The sequence below is a fragment of the Martes martes genome (assembly GCF_963455335.1).
Source record: "Martes martes genome assembly, chromosome: 14".
Taxonomy (NCBI): Eukaryota; Metazoa; Chordata; class Mammalia; order Carnivora; family Mustelidae; genus Martes; species Martes martes.
The window spans coordinates 77,880,019-77,894,622 of NC_137902.1; the positions used below are offsets into that span (position 1 = coordinate 77,880,019).

General features: G+C 47.9%; 1 protein-coding gene across 1 annotated transcript in view; it reads right to left on the reverse strand.

Moving 5' to 3' along the window:
• The window catches only part of ACTN2 (actinin alpha 2), a 67,700-nt gene that overhangs the window by 11,305 nt on the left and 41,791 nt on the right, over positions 1-14,604 (reverse strand). The window contains exons 8-15 of the mRNA XM_080822746.1: positions 14,324-14,409; positions 12,819-12,911; positions 10,843-11,073; positions 7,967-8,114; positions 6,228-6,378; positions 3,131-3,239; positions 2,039-2,179; positions 114-296 (exon numbers count right to left, since the gene is read on the reverse strand). Coding sequence (XP_080678872.1) covers positions 114-296; positions 2,039-2,179; positions 3,131-3,239; positions 6,228-6,378; positions 7,967-8,114; positions 10,843-11,073; positions 12,819-12,911; positions 14,324-14,409 — 1,142 coding nt within the window. The remainder of the gene's footprint in view (positions 1-113; positions 297-2,038; positions 2,180-3,130; positions 3,240-6,227; positions 6,379-7,966; positions 8,115-10,842; positions 11,074-12,818; positions 12,912-14,323; positions 14,410-14,604) is intronic.

Below are 14,604 nucleotides of genomic sequence, written 5' to 3' on the forward strand. Positions count from 1 at the left end.
AAGCTGGGGTGAACGGAAACCCTGATCGTCGTGCAGATCAGTCACTCTAGTTCCCCAAGTATTTACCTCTGCCCTCAGCCTCGGCTTCGGGAACGCCCGCATCGGTCACCCACCTTGTCCCACTTGGCCCGGAGCTCGTCCATGGTGACAGTGCTGTAGGGATTGCTGGAGCTGATTCTGATGTTGTAGCTCTGGATCACCTTTTCCACCTCGTTCTGGATGGCCATGATGGACTGCCGCTCGCCGTCCGCCTCCGGCAGCGTTGCCTTGAACTGCTCGTGAGCAGTGATCAGACTCTAACCCAGAGACAGAAGTGGGGAGAACTTTACTGTCGTGTGAATTCTACAGGTTTTGACGTTCCCTTCTACACACGTATGTATGCCTTCTTTAAGGGCAGGAATCTGTGCAGGGAAAACAAATTCTGGATGTTTTCATAAAGTGGTTTGGTGGACAAAAGTCAGGTTCCTTGGAAATGGAAAAAAAGATAACCATGATGACTAATTAATGGCTATGAATCCAAAATCTTAAAAAAAAAAAAAGTAACTGTTTCCTTTTTTTTTAAAAAAATGCTTGCTTTCATAATTTTTGATCCCCAACTACTGTTGGTGTCTTACTCTCCACTGACAAACAGAACTCAGCTGCCCTTTCTAACATGTTACCTTTGTAGTCCAACAAAAGAACCTACCATTTCCTGCCTTTATACTTAAAGACCACCAGGAAATACATCCCTACTTCTCAAAAGGAGAAGGCCATGAAAACCAACTCTTTCCCCCTAAGGCTTTAAAAATCTCCATTTATCAAACCTATCCTTTGGCCCCAATGTGTAAGACAGGAGCCCCTTGGTTCTGGTCTATGTAGATGCCTGGCGAACTACTTTCCAGTGCCCAGCTAACAGTCACTTTAGTCACTGCAAGAGACTGGCTGCAATAGAGAGATCGACCTTACACCCAAGGAAGGAACTACATCAGGCATTAGGTATGGCTTCCACAGCAAACTCAGAAGTCTCACTCGTCCCAAAAATAAATGATTTTAGGTTGCTAACCTCTGCTTAAGAATGCACACACAAAAACATGCAATGTTCAACAAAGTAATTTCTTCCCCCCTACACCCAGGTGTAAACCCTTCTAGAATGTTCCTTGGCAGGGAGGTGTGGTTCGAATTCCAACCTTCAGCCTTCCTTCATATTTGGATTTTTTCCTGATGATTTACCTATTTTACAGAAAGAAGAATTAAGAAGTATTTTCCCTGAAAATTCCACTGTACATCAAATTCATTGTACACTGGCCTCTCAGTAGACTAGGCATTGGCTCTTTGAGAGGAACTCTCCTCCCTAACGTGACTCCTTACGGAAGTCTTACTCACAACTTTGAAGTTCTGGAAGAAATCAGAAGCAGAACATTCTGGTGTTATGGGAGATAGGAGGTGCTGCTTTGTGGTTTCTTATGTTTTTGACCCAGCAAAACTATATAGATCTCAACAAAACAGTAATATGCATCTATTTGCAAGGTCCTTAACTCAGCAGCCAATAAACTCACACCTTTCTACGCATACCATCCAAGGGCATAAATATCTACGTTGCTCAAGGATTCCACAGAATTTTTTAAAGAACAGGCCCTTTTAGATGTCTTCACCGTTGTCGGATGATGTTAATTTTTCCATCGCAGCCAAGCCTAGTACACACATTTTTTTTTTTTTAAAGATTTATTTATTTATCAGAGAGAGAGAGAGGAGCGAGAGTGAGCACAAGCAGACAAAGTGGCAGGCAGAGGGAGAAGCAGGCTCCCTGCTGAGCAAGGAGCCCGATGTGGGACTCTATCCCAGGACGCTGGGATCATGACCTGAGCCGAAGGCAGCTGCTTAACCAACTGAGCCACCCAGGCATCCCTAGTACACACATTTTTAAGCTAAGGGTCTGAGGGTTATTTGGGCTTCCTAGCTACATTTTTCTTAGTAAGAAACAAAACAAAAGAATTCTACGTTTTTAAAATGACACTTCCTCTCGAGCGCAGTACGGGCAGGGGGCTGGGGGCTCAGGTACCTGGATTTCCTCAATGCTGTGGACGATGAACATGTCCTGCAGGTCCTCCATGGCGCCCTCCATCCAGTTGTTGAAAGGAGCCGCTCGCTTGGCAAACTCCAGGTGAAGCTGATCAATGGTTTCTAGCAATTTCTCAGTTCTCTGGACAGAAGTTAAATAGAGAAGCGTTATCACGGATAAATACGAAAAATTCTCTCCAAAGATGGCAACACGGGTTCCAGAACAAACAACTGTTATCTGACATTTTGTTAATCACAGTGCACTCATCATCAGCATGTGTATACAAAAGATTAGCCAGTGTTCCGTGATTAGACTGAGCCCTACGGGTCCCTGAAGGGGCTTCTGAATGAAAAAGAAAAAAAAAAAGATTTAATAACATCCAGAATAGCCTTGTTTTCAAAGGAGAGTACTCTGCTCTGTGCTACTTTTCTGAAAACTGAGACTCCATAGGAGGGATATAGTCACTGGCTTCTGACTGACATAGGAACCTTAAGGTCAGCTCTGATTCCCCAACCATGCTAGGTAACAACACTGAACACACCGTCCTCCTCTTACAGGTAACAGTGTGGAGAGAAGACACACACCTTTCCCAGAAGTCACCGTCCTAAGTGAAGACAGAGGAACTACAGCTTAATGTTCTCAAATCCTACTTCAGGATCTAACACAGAGATCCCCCCAGCCTCTCTGGGCATGTGGAAGCACATGGTTTCGAGCCCTGTAATCACCACCTGATACTAAATGGGTTTATACCATAATCTTACTACCTCTGGATTCCTCTTTTTTTTTTTTTTTAATTCAAAAGTACGCTTCACTGAAAAAATAAAAAGCATGCTTCACTGAAAAAAAAAAGGATGCTTTCCTGCTCTGTGGATAAATTATGGGACAAAGCTACCAACTTTGCATCTCCCACTTTCTCCTATTTTTCATATTCTCTGTGGTGGCTCCTCTCATGAGACAACCTGTTTTGCTTCAGACACAACATGCCACAGAAAAGCAGGGAAAATTAATATCAGGGACTTTAATTCAAGAGCCTCTGTGAAAAGAGCTCGTGTCAACAGGTGGCTGACGGGAAGTCAGGTCACCAGGCTTCACCTCCAGGGCCTCCCTCCTCTTCTGAGTAAGCGTTCCCAGCCTGTCCCACTGGTCACAGATCTTCTGGCACCGATCGTTGACATTCACGGCGTCATGATAGTCCAGTTCGCTGGGGGGAGTGAAAACAAAGATGAACTTTCCCTGATGTTATGAGGAAAATGGACACGGGCTCAAACAGACTTTTTCCTTTTTAAGATCTGAGGAAAAAGTGGCAGTATGTTTCAGGGTTTTGTTAACTGTCCCCATTGCAAACATGATCATTCATCTTTGACAGATTCCAGGAAGAATGAATAAAACTCTTGCTGGTCCAACGGTTTTCTATATAGTCAAAAATCCTGTCTTCTCTGTGCCCCAAGCTGACTTCATTGTGGCCCGGCCCCAGAATATTATTTTTAAGTGTCAGTGTACCTGTAAACAAAGCCAACCATCTGACCTGGAGGACAGGCCTGTGGGCCACCCAAAGCCACAGCTCCTGGAACAGCAAAGTGAGTCAAGGGGGAGGGAGGTATCAGCTTGCACCCCATCATGTCCTTGGCTCCCCTCGAAGGGCACTGGGCTTCAGGGCTGGGGTGGAGTGCCACATCCAGAAGGGACACTGTGGCGGCATCTAGCTCTGCAGGGACCTTGAAAAACTAGCAGACCAGAGCCCTTCCTCTTCTGGACAGAACTTCTGACTTGTCTAATGCCACTGGTGTGACGCCAAGAACAACACAATGTCTTACAAAGCAAACCCCCTTTCCCCTCAAGCCCCGTCTATGCATCCTAATGGGATCTTTGTAAGGTGAACTTGGCATTCAAACAAATTCCCAACTAGAAGGTTCACCTCTTATCTCTGGGGACAAAAAGTTAAGATGAAAAGCGAGAGGCTCACAGACCTTTAAAGACACCTTCAGGAGAGACTTCACACAGTCCAAAGAGACAAGGCAAACTTAAGGAAACTCCCTCCCATCCATCCTACCAAATCCATTCCCCTGAGGCTGATGCTTATTTATTTCTTCCATTGACTTTGAATTAAGGCAATGGTTGTTTACCATGTGCTTTTCTTTTCCTCTTAAATAATACTAACTTCTCAGGTCCTAAATGTTATTACTTCTGCTACTGAACAAAGGACGCACTCTGTGGTCGTGAGCTGAGGGTTTGTGCAGGGGGTAATGCCTGTCCAGCTTACAAGCAGCTTCCCACGTGCACAGAACCCTTCATGTGACTGAGACGCAGTTAGCTTCTTGAGCTCCTTGGTATAACACCCCCCACCCCGCGAAACAAAACATACCAACAACTCGAGCAGCCTTGAATACAAAGTGAAAAGGCTATGGCTCTTCAAAATGCAAATACCATGGAGAATAAAGACTTCAAGAATTAAAAACCACCAATAAAATCTTAAAAAAAAAAATGGGTGCCTGGGTGGCTCAGTGGGTTAAGCCTCTGCCTTCGGCTCAGGTCATGATCCCAGGGTCCTGGGATCGAGCCCATCGGGCTCTCTGCTCAGCGGGGAGCCTGCTTCCCCCTTTCTCTCTGCCTGCCTCTCTGCCTACTTGTGATCTCTGTCAAATAAATACATAAAATCTTTAAAAAAAAAAAAAAGAATAAAAACCACCACCTGGGGTCCTTCTATGGACCCACAATGGAGACACCAACCCTCCCTTCCCCATCATTGCCTTTAGGGGTACATCCATTTCTCATTTCTCTAATTCATACAAAGTTCACACAGAGAGTTCTACAAATAGCTGCTCTCAAGGAGTGAAGGTTTGTGGAACTGGGCATACTGGGTTTTCTGCACTTGGCGAGTCGCATGAGCACTGTGATTTATTATTTTATTATTATTATTTATTATTTTATTATTTTGTAAAAAAACAAGGAAGGAATACATTGAGATGAACACAGATTTAAGTTTTGTATGTGGTGGCTCTTTGGATGGTGTGAAACGGACACCGGAGATACCAGGAAGATACCACAAAACTACTCCTTAAATTTTACGGACAACACTTAAAGCCATTCCGAACTATTCACCGGTTATAGAGCATTGAATAGCTTGAGTTTAGTTCATCCCTTAGTTTAATTGCAGCTGTTAACAAGCAGTCACACCCCCAACATTCAAGAAGCATGCTCTTGTAAAGACCACAAATCTGGGGCACAAATTGGATTATGAAGATCACAAATGATTAAGAGTTTATTTACCAAGGCTAATATTTACCAAGGCTAAAAAAAGAATAGGATAGTCTTAAAAGAGGCAGTATCTGTTAGTCCATGAGTTTGCCCTACCCAAAAGTGAGCAACATGGAAGTCTGAAAATCTAACATAGGAAAGTAAATGTTTATGTTTCTAAAAATTATTCTGGGATGGTTATCCTTATGTGATTTTAGGCTCCGAAACTTCTGCAGGTATGTCTGTGATTACAATGACAGGGAAGGGAGTTGGGAATGAAATCGGTACTTATCCAAAGGGGGCAAGCGTCTTGAAAAAAGGCTTTGAGAAACTGCAGGGAGGTGCCTCCCCAGATGTGGGACAGAGCCAGAGAGTGCACCCGCGACAAGTGGGAACTGAGAACGCCCCCTGGGCCTTACACCCCCTGGGCCTTACACCAGCCTGGACTCTATCCATGCTGCTCCCTCCCATGAAACAGAGAGCATGCAAAAGAAACTGCGCGTATCAGATGACACAGAAAAAGCAGGGCCATGGTATGCCCTCCTGGGAGGTAAGGCAGGCATTTCTGTTTGTTGTGTGGATGTTCTGTACCCCGACCTGGGAGAGGTAGCCTTTCCAAGCTGGACCCCAGCCTTCCATGCTCATTTCTAACCCTCTTGGAAGCAAGCTGCCTGGGGTGGGGTTGGGGGGTGCTTGTGGATGGGAGGGCCCGGGAATTCTAGCCCATCCAGAGAAGCAAAGCTGACGTCTGTCTGTTGAGCTGCTTGGAAACACAGAGGCCTCCAGCTTGGTTCTTCCTAAACTGAGTACAGGCCAGCCTTGCCCTGCCTAGAAATGCTCTGGGGAAGCTCTCCAGGGGAATCCTTGCATTGTATCCATGGCCCGGGGGCTTGGTGGGTAGAGCCAGGCAGCCACATGGGAGCAGCAGCAACAGCAGACAACAGACAGCACCTACTTGAGCTCCTGCGCGATGGCTGCTATCTGCTCCACCCGGTCCTGGTGGGCGGCCAGGTCGCTCTCGAAGGCCTCGTGTTTCCGCAGCAGGGCCCGGACCTCCGTGAGAGACGCCGACTCATAGTCCTTCTGCAGTAAGATCTGCTCTTTGCCTGCAAGGGTTGCAGAAGGGAGTATGAATACTCTGATGTCCCACATCAGCTTCCTGGCACCGGCAAAGTTCTCGCTGATGCTTCTAATTCCCAAGAACCAAGAGAAGGGGGAAAGACACAGTGGCGCTGGTGTCATGGGTTTCCAGGCCCTAATTGTGCTAACATTGCCCGAGTCCCTCTGTGTTCTAAAAGCTTGTGTCTACACATGGCCAGCGGGGAGGGGAGAAGTACGTTGAGTCCAGGCTACATAACAGATTTGCACTCCTCATAATCCCAAGTAACAAGTACCTGATTTTCCAGTGTGATGCTCAGTTAAGTTAGTAATTATTAGTTCACAAGAATTACCTGGGATAGTTAGACAAGACACTTGGACTCTCCTAGGCTGCCCACAGTTCAACCTTGACCCCAAATATCTTTTTTCTGGAAAATGTTTTCTGTAGTTAAATATAGCCTGTGGTTTCTTTCCTGACCATACTAGACGTTTCTCTCCCTGAACCTCCACCTATTTCCCCACAAATATTTCTGAATCAAGCAACTGCTGTGATTATAAACGGACTCACGTTTCTTCCCTGGCTGATGACTTTTCAAAATTTAATTTTATGAAGCTGGAAATGGAAAGCAAGTGTTCGTACATTTAACAACAACAACATAGCACTTCCTGTGTGCCAGATACGGATTTAAGTGCTTTATACTGTGAACTCATTACATCTCCATCCAAAGCCTATGCGAGAGGTGTTCCTGGTGTTCCCCTTTGAAGAGGACACTGGGGCACTGACACATGAGGAGTTCACGCAAAGCGCTCAGCTGGGAAGTGTCAGAGCTGGGCCTCCGACCTGCCTGGCTGCAGACCCACGCCTCTTGCCCTCTCACTGGACAATATTGACGATCAAACAGCACCAAAGCTAAAAGGAACCAAAAGATGAGGGGAACCCTCCCTGACCTTCCTCAAAACAGATGATGTGGTGGGGAGAATGTTATGTTCCTCTACCTCAGCAAAGAGCAGGCAGGCAAAAAATAAAAAATAAAAAATAAAAATATAGATACACGATCATAGTATCACAGCTATGGAAAGAGATATGTTTGCAAGGACTGAGAGAAGCAGATGAACCTGAGTGAAATAAGGCGGCTAAGACTGTAGAAAACGATCCCTTGCATTCCTCCTTCCAAGCAGATTTTCTACATGGGAAATTCTGTTGCTTCGTGGCGTTTAATATTAAACATTCTAGTGGCAGAAGATAGCCTCTGGGCCTGGGCTGTCTGACCGACAGGGAATAAACAGATACTTGTGGATCGAATGGAACAAGAGTGCGGAAAGACAGGGGGAGGCCAGGACTTATGTAAGTAAGTGTGGGAAGAACGCATTTCGAGTGCCGTTTTGTGAAAAGGCACATTATCTGCTCCACTGGAAAAGAAGTCTCCCCACCCACCTGCTGAAGAAATTTAGGACTGGGACTGCAGCACCGAGAGGGGCGGGGACACCTGTGCCCACAGGGTCACCGACGGGGGTGTGTGGAGGCTGCACACTGTGGCTCTGTCCACGGCTCAACCCTGATGTTCCCGGAACCCAACCCCAGGCCAGTGCACTTGCCGTAAGCCCACGTTTCGTGCGTGGACGCCTTCTGCCTGAACTTCTCCGCCAGGTGCTCCACACGCTCCAGCCTCCGAATCTCATTCAGCAGCCACTCCTCGTAGCCCTTCTCGGCCTGCTCCAGCCTCTGCCAGGCGCCGGCAATGTCCTGGGGGCATTCAAGCACACGCAGAGGCAGGTTTGTTCCCTCCGGCCTCCGGCTTTTCCACAAATCCCCTTTGCCAGGAGTCTGACAGGTTTTCTTTTGTGTTTTCATCTCCTTGCTTTCCCCTCACTCTGCCCCCAAATAACCACTCCACTGTTTTGGCTCTGAAAGGTCTTACTTAGCAGGGAGGACATTAGGGGAAGGGAGGGAAAACTGAACGGGAAGAAATCAGAAGGGGAGACAAACCATGAGAGACTATGGAAATGTAGGAAACAATCTGAGGGTTTCAGAGGGGAGGGGGATGGGGGGACAGGGTAGCCCAGCGATGGGTATTAAGGAGGCACATTTTGCATGGAGCACTGGGTGTTCTACGCAAACAATGAATCATGGAGCACTCTATCAGAAGCTAACGATGTACTGTATGGTGACTAACGTAACATTAAAAAAAAAAAAAGGAAAAAATAATGTTAAATCTGCTCTCCATATACCCTAATAAATTTCTTTAAAAAAGAAAAGAAAGGTCTTACTTATTGCCAGGGCCTTTTTAAAACTAATATGGTTTTTCTCATCAGTCAATAAATGCCTGATACTTGTCCAGATGTGCACAAAGGCTTAGAGGCTTTAATTTTCTGGCTTGCAAAAGATGACACCTCTAAGTGACTCAGTTCAAATCAACCATGCAACCAGCCCGCCATCAACAACCAATTCCTGGACGCCAGCCAGAGACTTTTATAGAAGAATAAATGATACCTTTAAGATTCCCTGCCCCTGAGAGCTTGCATGAATGTGGGGGAGAAAAGAAACAAGGACAGTTGACCTTGAGCAACACAGGGGTTAGGAGCGCCAACCTCCCACACAGATGAAAGTCAGTGTACAAACTTTGACTTCCCCAAATCTTAACTACTAACAGCCCACTGTTGACCAGAGGCCTCACCGGTAATGTAGACAGTTGACTAACACATATGCTGTATGTCCTATGTGTTATATTCCGTATTCTTATTCTAAACAAAATGCTATCAAGCAAATCAAAAGGAAAATATGCTTACAGCACTGTCCGTATTTACTGAAAAAAGTCCACATGTAAGTGGACCCATGCAGGTCAAATTCGTGTTGTTTGAGGGTCAACTGTAATTAAACAAGGTCACCACAGACACTGATCGGCTGTGAGGTAAAAACAAAACGGGGTCAGGTGAGGCTGAGAGCCCCGCGTGGGGGTTCCTTCAGGTAGGTCATTTGGAGAAGACGCATAAGAGCCAAGTCTGAGCCAAGTACCTCAGTGACAGAAAAACCCAGTTACATGAGGAGGCAGGAGTGAGCACTAAGGCCTGAGGAGGGCCAGCCCCGTGGGTGGGGAGTAGGACCTCAGGCAGGTGAGGCCACGTGGGGGTGAGGACGCAGCAGCAGAGACCATCTGCAGGGGACGGAGGGGGTCAGATCACACAGTATCCTCTAGGCCAGGTTCACGAATCTGGATCTTAGTCTAAATACTCTGGAAAGTCATGAGAGGGTTTTGAGAAGGGGAGACACACTGTGGTTTCCATTTTAAAAAGAGCCCAGCTACTGCTGTGGAGAGAGGGAATTTTAGGGGCCAGTGAGGGGGACATGGTGGGGCCCAAGGGAAGAGGGGAAGAGGGAGAGAGGGAAGGAGGGAAGGAGGGAGAGAGAGAGAGAGGTAGCTCAGCAGGCATCGACGCGTGCAGGTAGACAGCAGGGCTCCGAGTGAAGACAGAAGCTGGATGCAGAGCCACCAGGACCACTGAGGCACTGCAGGCAAGAAGGTGATGGAAAGGAAGAATGTGGATACCACCTGGGCTTGGGGCATCCGTAACTTGGGCATGGCGATGCCATTTGCTAAGACAAGCACGCCGCAGCAGGGCTCAGGGACAGGTAGGGTCTGAAATGCTCTGAGACGTCCCTGAGGCTATACGAACCTGAGACTTGGGAAGGTGTCAGAGCTGGAGACACAGGGCTGGGGAGGCACTGGCCCAGGGGAGATCCCCTGGGAGTATGGAGTGCAGAAGAGGATCCACACCACGCTCGGGAGAGGTCCTCCCACGCACTGGGGTGGGGGTGGGCAGCAGAGGGAAGGACTCCACGGGGTCGCAAGAAAACGGCACGGTCGAGAGTAGAAAGAGTTTCTAGCAAACAGCACCGTTAACGGGGTTCGAGTGGCAGAGAATATGGAAATGAAAGTGATAGCCAAAATGTCACCACACACACCCCCCTCCCCCAGAGCCAAACAGGAACGGTCTCCAGAGGGGACAAGCCAGGCCACAGGGTAAAGAGTAAAAGGAATAAAGGAGCGGTGAGCGGCTGGCAAGGGCTGCCACCGGGACTGCTTCTAGATGTTCTGCTGCAAAGGGCAGCCAAGGGCCAGGACCACACGCTGCAAGCAGGCAGACAAGGTGACAAGGTTTGCAATTCTCGAGTCCCAGGTAGGGGTGCAAGTGAGCCTGGAGAGAAGGGGAGACCCCTGTCGCACCAGGCCCTGGACAAGTGACTGGTTAGAGAGGGCACATGATGACAGTTGCGGGAGGGCAAGGGAGGCAGTAAAGGCCGCTCTCGGCAGGGCACCACACCAGGAGCAGGAGAAAACATCCCGACTGATGTGGTAACGGGGCCCTCATCCTATCCATGTGCTGGAAAGAGCTGGAGAAGTCAGTGTGGCCTTCTGGGCGGCCCGTCGGCGAGGAGGCTTCAGGAACCGTCAGGCCTGGGGGCGGGTACTCACCGACACCATCTTGCCCTCGGAGGGCATGAAGGCGGGCCGGTTGCTGATCCGCAGCTTGGTCTGCAGCGTGTTGAAGTTGATCTCCAGCTGGCACTTCTCCTGCACCTTGGGCGGCTTGTGCTTGCGCCGATAGTCCCGGAAGTCCTCCAGCTTCTTCTGCATGGCCTGCATGGTCTTCTCGGGGGTCCGGTTCTCCAGCCAGGGGATCGTGCGGCGGATCCACTCCAACAGCTGCCCCCAAAAGGCATAAATGCCGCTGAAGAGGCCAGCAGCCCGCCCCCCCACCCCCAGGTGAAAAACAGAAGCACCCGACAATTGGAATGGATGCCACCTGACATTCCTAAAATGACAGAGTATGAATAGAATACTCTGGACTGAGGGAAGAGGATAAAAAGGCATCTCTACGCACATGCGCTGGGGCATGAATGAAAACTTCCGTGTCCCCTGGACCCCACCCCATGGCCACTGGTGAGCACCCCCACGGTCCCACACACAGGTCGAAAACTGAAGGTCAGCACGAGTCATGTTCCACAAGAATGTGACAGTTACAGGAAACTCGGGGACCAGACATTAGCAGACAAATGCCGGATGGAGCTTTCAAATGAAAAACAAAAACCTGACATGGGATGGAAACTCAGCAAAGAGTCAGGTTTAACTGAAAATATAATTATATTTCAAACAAGCTCAAATCTCATGAGTCTACTGACCGGGAAGCTGTATTGCAAATCTGGGACTGACTCAATGCCAAAGTATATTTTAATTTATCATCTACCTTTGAGGAAATCCATGTGACAGAATTGAAAATGGTAGTGAATTCCTAAGAATGTAGTATATATGCTCCCTTCTCTCAAATCGGTCAAGTTGAAAAGCCACTAAAAATTGACACTCGTGATTACTTGGAAAATCAGAGCAGTTAAGAATAAAAATTCACTAAAATGGTGATACACCCAGAGTCAAAGGGTTTGAGGAGAATAAATGAAGGACCAGGGAAGAAAAGGAAGGACAGAATTCCTGAGCATCTGTCCTTTGGTCCTGGTTGTGCTTCTATCCTGATGTTGGTCCCTGGGTTAAACAATGCTGCCAAACTGAACTTTCCCACAGCAGCTGTATGAAAACATAAACTCAATATCATCAGATTGGATTACTAACAACCACTCCTTTGGAAGATTTATTCCAAGTATCCCGATGCTTTTCCCAGGACAGACCAAATATCAGCTAAAATCGAGTCAGAGCAAAGACCATTTGGTCACTGACATGTGTCACACCCAGAGAGGGTGTGGCTGTGCCCTTCACTCAGCCCAGCCCTTGTACCAGGGAAGCAACGCAGCAGCTGTGAAGAGACTGCTTGGTTGCTTTTTAGTCTCTAATCAGAACAAAAAGAAGGGCAATGTGAAAAGTGCTCTTTTAACCAAGAATCTGGCTGAAGAGCTGCAGAAGGCATCATGGACATTTGTGCTCAAACGCCTTGGACAGGGAGCTCTGTCTTCCCCACATTTCCCTCTAGATATTCATAAAACACGCACTCAAGACTGAGCCGTGTCTCCCAATGGGCTGGGCCAGTTCCCAGGACGCTTAGCTGCTGCATGGAGCAGGGCTTCTGAGGAATGGAGGCCACACGCTAGGTGAGGTCAGTAATCAATGAAGCAGGGAAAAAAAAAAAAAGTAACGTGGTGTCCCCTGGGGGCGCCTGATCCTGGAGGTGCAGAGCTGAGCACGGAATCACATCCCACATCTGCAAACATGCAAACTACCTCTACGCTTTGGGGCGGTTGGGGAGCCCATCACGATGACTTTTGTGCCAATCAATATGTCGCTACGAGACAGGCAACCTCTGAGATCAACTATGTTTTCCCACTTTGATTCTGTCCAAGATGAAAAATGCAAAGAAAGAAAACACTGACAGCCAGTGTGTCCCCCTCCGTGCCTCTCCCTCTGGGTGGGAATGGACAAGACTGCCGGGCACCCACTTCCTTTACCTCACTCGCTAGCCTCTCATATTCTTCCATCAGCCTCTCATTCTCTTGATTCACAGCAAGAACCTTACATATCCTGTTAGCCGCTGTCTCAGCCTGTAAAACACAATAGGTGAACAGGACAGCTCTGTGGACAGGGATGCGCATGCACAAAATGGAACGTGGTGGGGCAGGAGAGGAGACGAGGAGATGGCGTGCTGATTCAAGGTTAGGGTGGAGGAAGACTGAGGGTATGGCTGTTGAACACTAGGAGTCATTTCACACCTTTTTTACACAGACTTACACGGCAGGCTGAATGTACTGTGGGGAATAATGGGGAGATACCATTAGTCTAAAACACAAGCTTCGTAAAACATCAAGCAAGTTAGTGACAGAAATAATCAGGTCAAGGAAGCCGAAATCCCCCATCCCTGAATGTCCACCTGAGCACTCTACTGACCTCGTGACTATGGGGTCAGAACTCTCTAGAGAACTTTGGAAATCAAAGCAAAAAAACAAAAACAAACGAACAAAAAAACTGGGTCCTGAATATATCTTGTCACTGCACCAAGTTCACTGAAGCCCTCTTGTCTTGAAATGAATACACAGAACTTGCTAGAAGGGATCCTTCCACAGAGCTAAACTTGCTTTAAGATTTGTGTGACCTCCATGACAAGTCACAGAGGTATATGGAATTCTCGGTCATCATTTCGTGGAGGGGAACTTGGGCCAGAAGTGGCAAAGTGCCCTGAACCACGACCCCATGATGAATTAAGAAGAGCAAACGGCTCCTCCTGGCCCCCAGCCCGTCTCAAAGCCTGGCCTCTAAAGCCCCAATTGCAGTTAGTGTCATTTGCTGTTGACAGGCATAGAGAAATCACAGAAATGACACATCCTGCGTCTTCCCCCCACCCCCGCCAGTCCATCTGTTTTCTCCAAGTAGATTATGTGAAGGGGCAAGAGACAGCTGAGTAAGGAGAAAGCTGAGGGCCGTTTGCCCACAACGTGTGTCTTAAGAAATGTGAATTTTTCTGAGGTTTTAACATCGTTATCCTTTCACTGTTCCCATTAAATTATGATTAGTTTTGAAAGATGTTAGAACAAATCACTGAACGGTGAAGGCAGTTTCTAGGCAGAGTAGAACAAGGGGCCCTGAGAAGGCGCTCATCTGTCCTTGCCCAGCCTCCCTGTCACTGTTCAATGACCGTGGTGCCATTTTCCAGGCATTTTTTCCCTAAAGCACCAGTGTTTCCCACAATTAACTAATGAAATCAAAGCAGTATCTTAGAAGGAAGGAAGGAAGGATTTAAACAGCAACAACAACAACACTTCAGGAACTGTCTAAAGTTAAAGTTGTTAAGAAACACGAAGGAGTCACAGTTTGGAACTGGGCGTATTAGGTCATCACAACACACTCAGGAAGATTCCGAGGTAAGATGTGAAGCGCACGGACACACACCCAGGTACGCGCACGCACACACACGCACACACAGCTAAAACCGGTGCCCCGGGCGGCACGGGCTGAGTACCTGCTCCGCGCCCGCAAACGCGTGGTAGAAGCAGGAAACGTAAGTCATGATAGCTCTTTCATCGGGTTTGGGAGTGTTCACAATGTCTGAAGGGAGGGAAGAAATAACACAGAAAACAAACACACGTACAGATGAAGAGTAGAAACCAGGGTGAACAGAGGGAAGAACAGACCGCTCTCCACCGATCCGTTTTCTGGGTGTGTCTGGGGCCCCCGGTCCTAAAGCTCGGGAAGGCTCTCGGGCCCAGGCGCGGTTTGTGAACACAAGGACCTGAATGACTT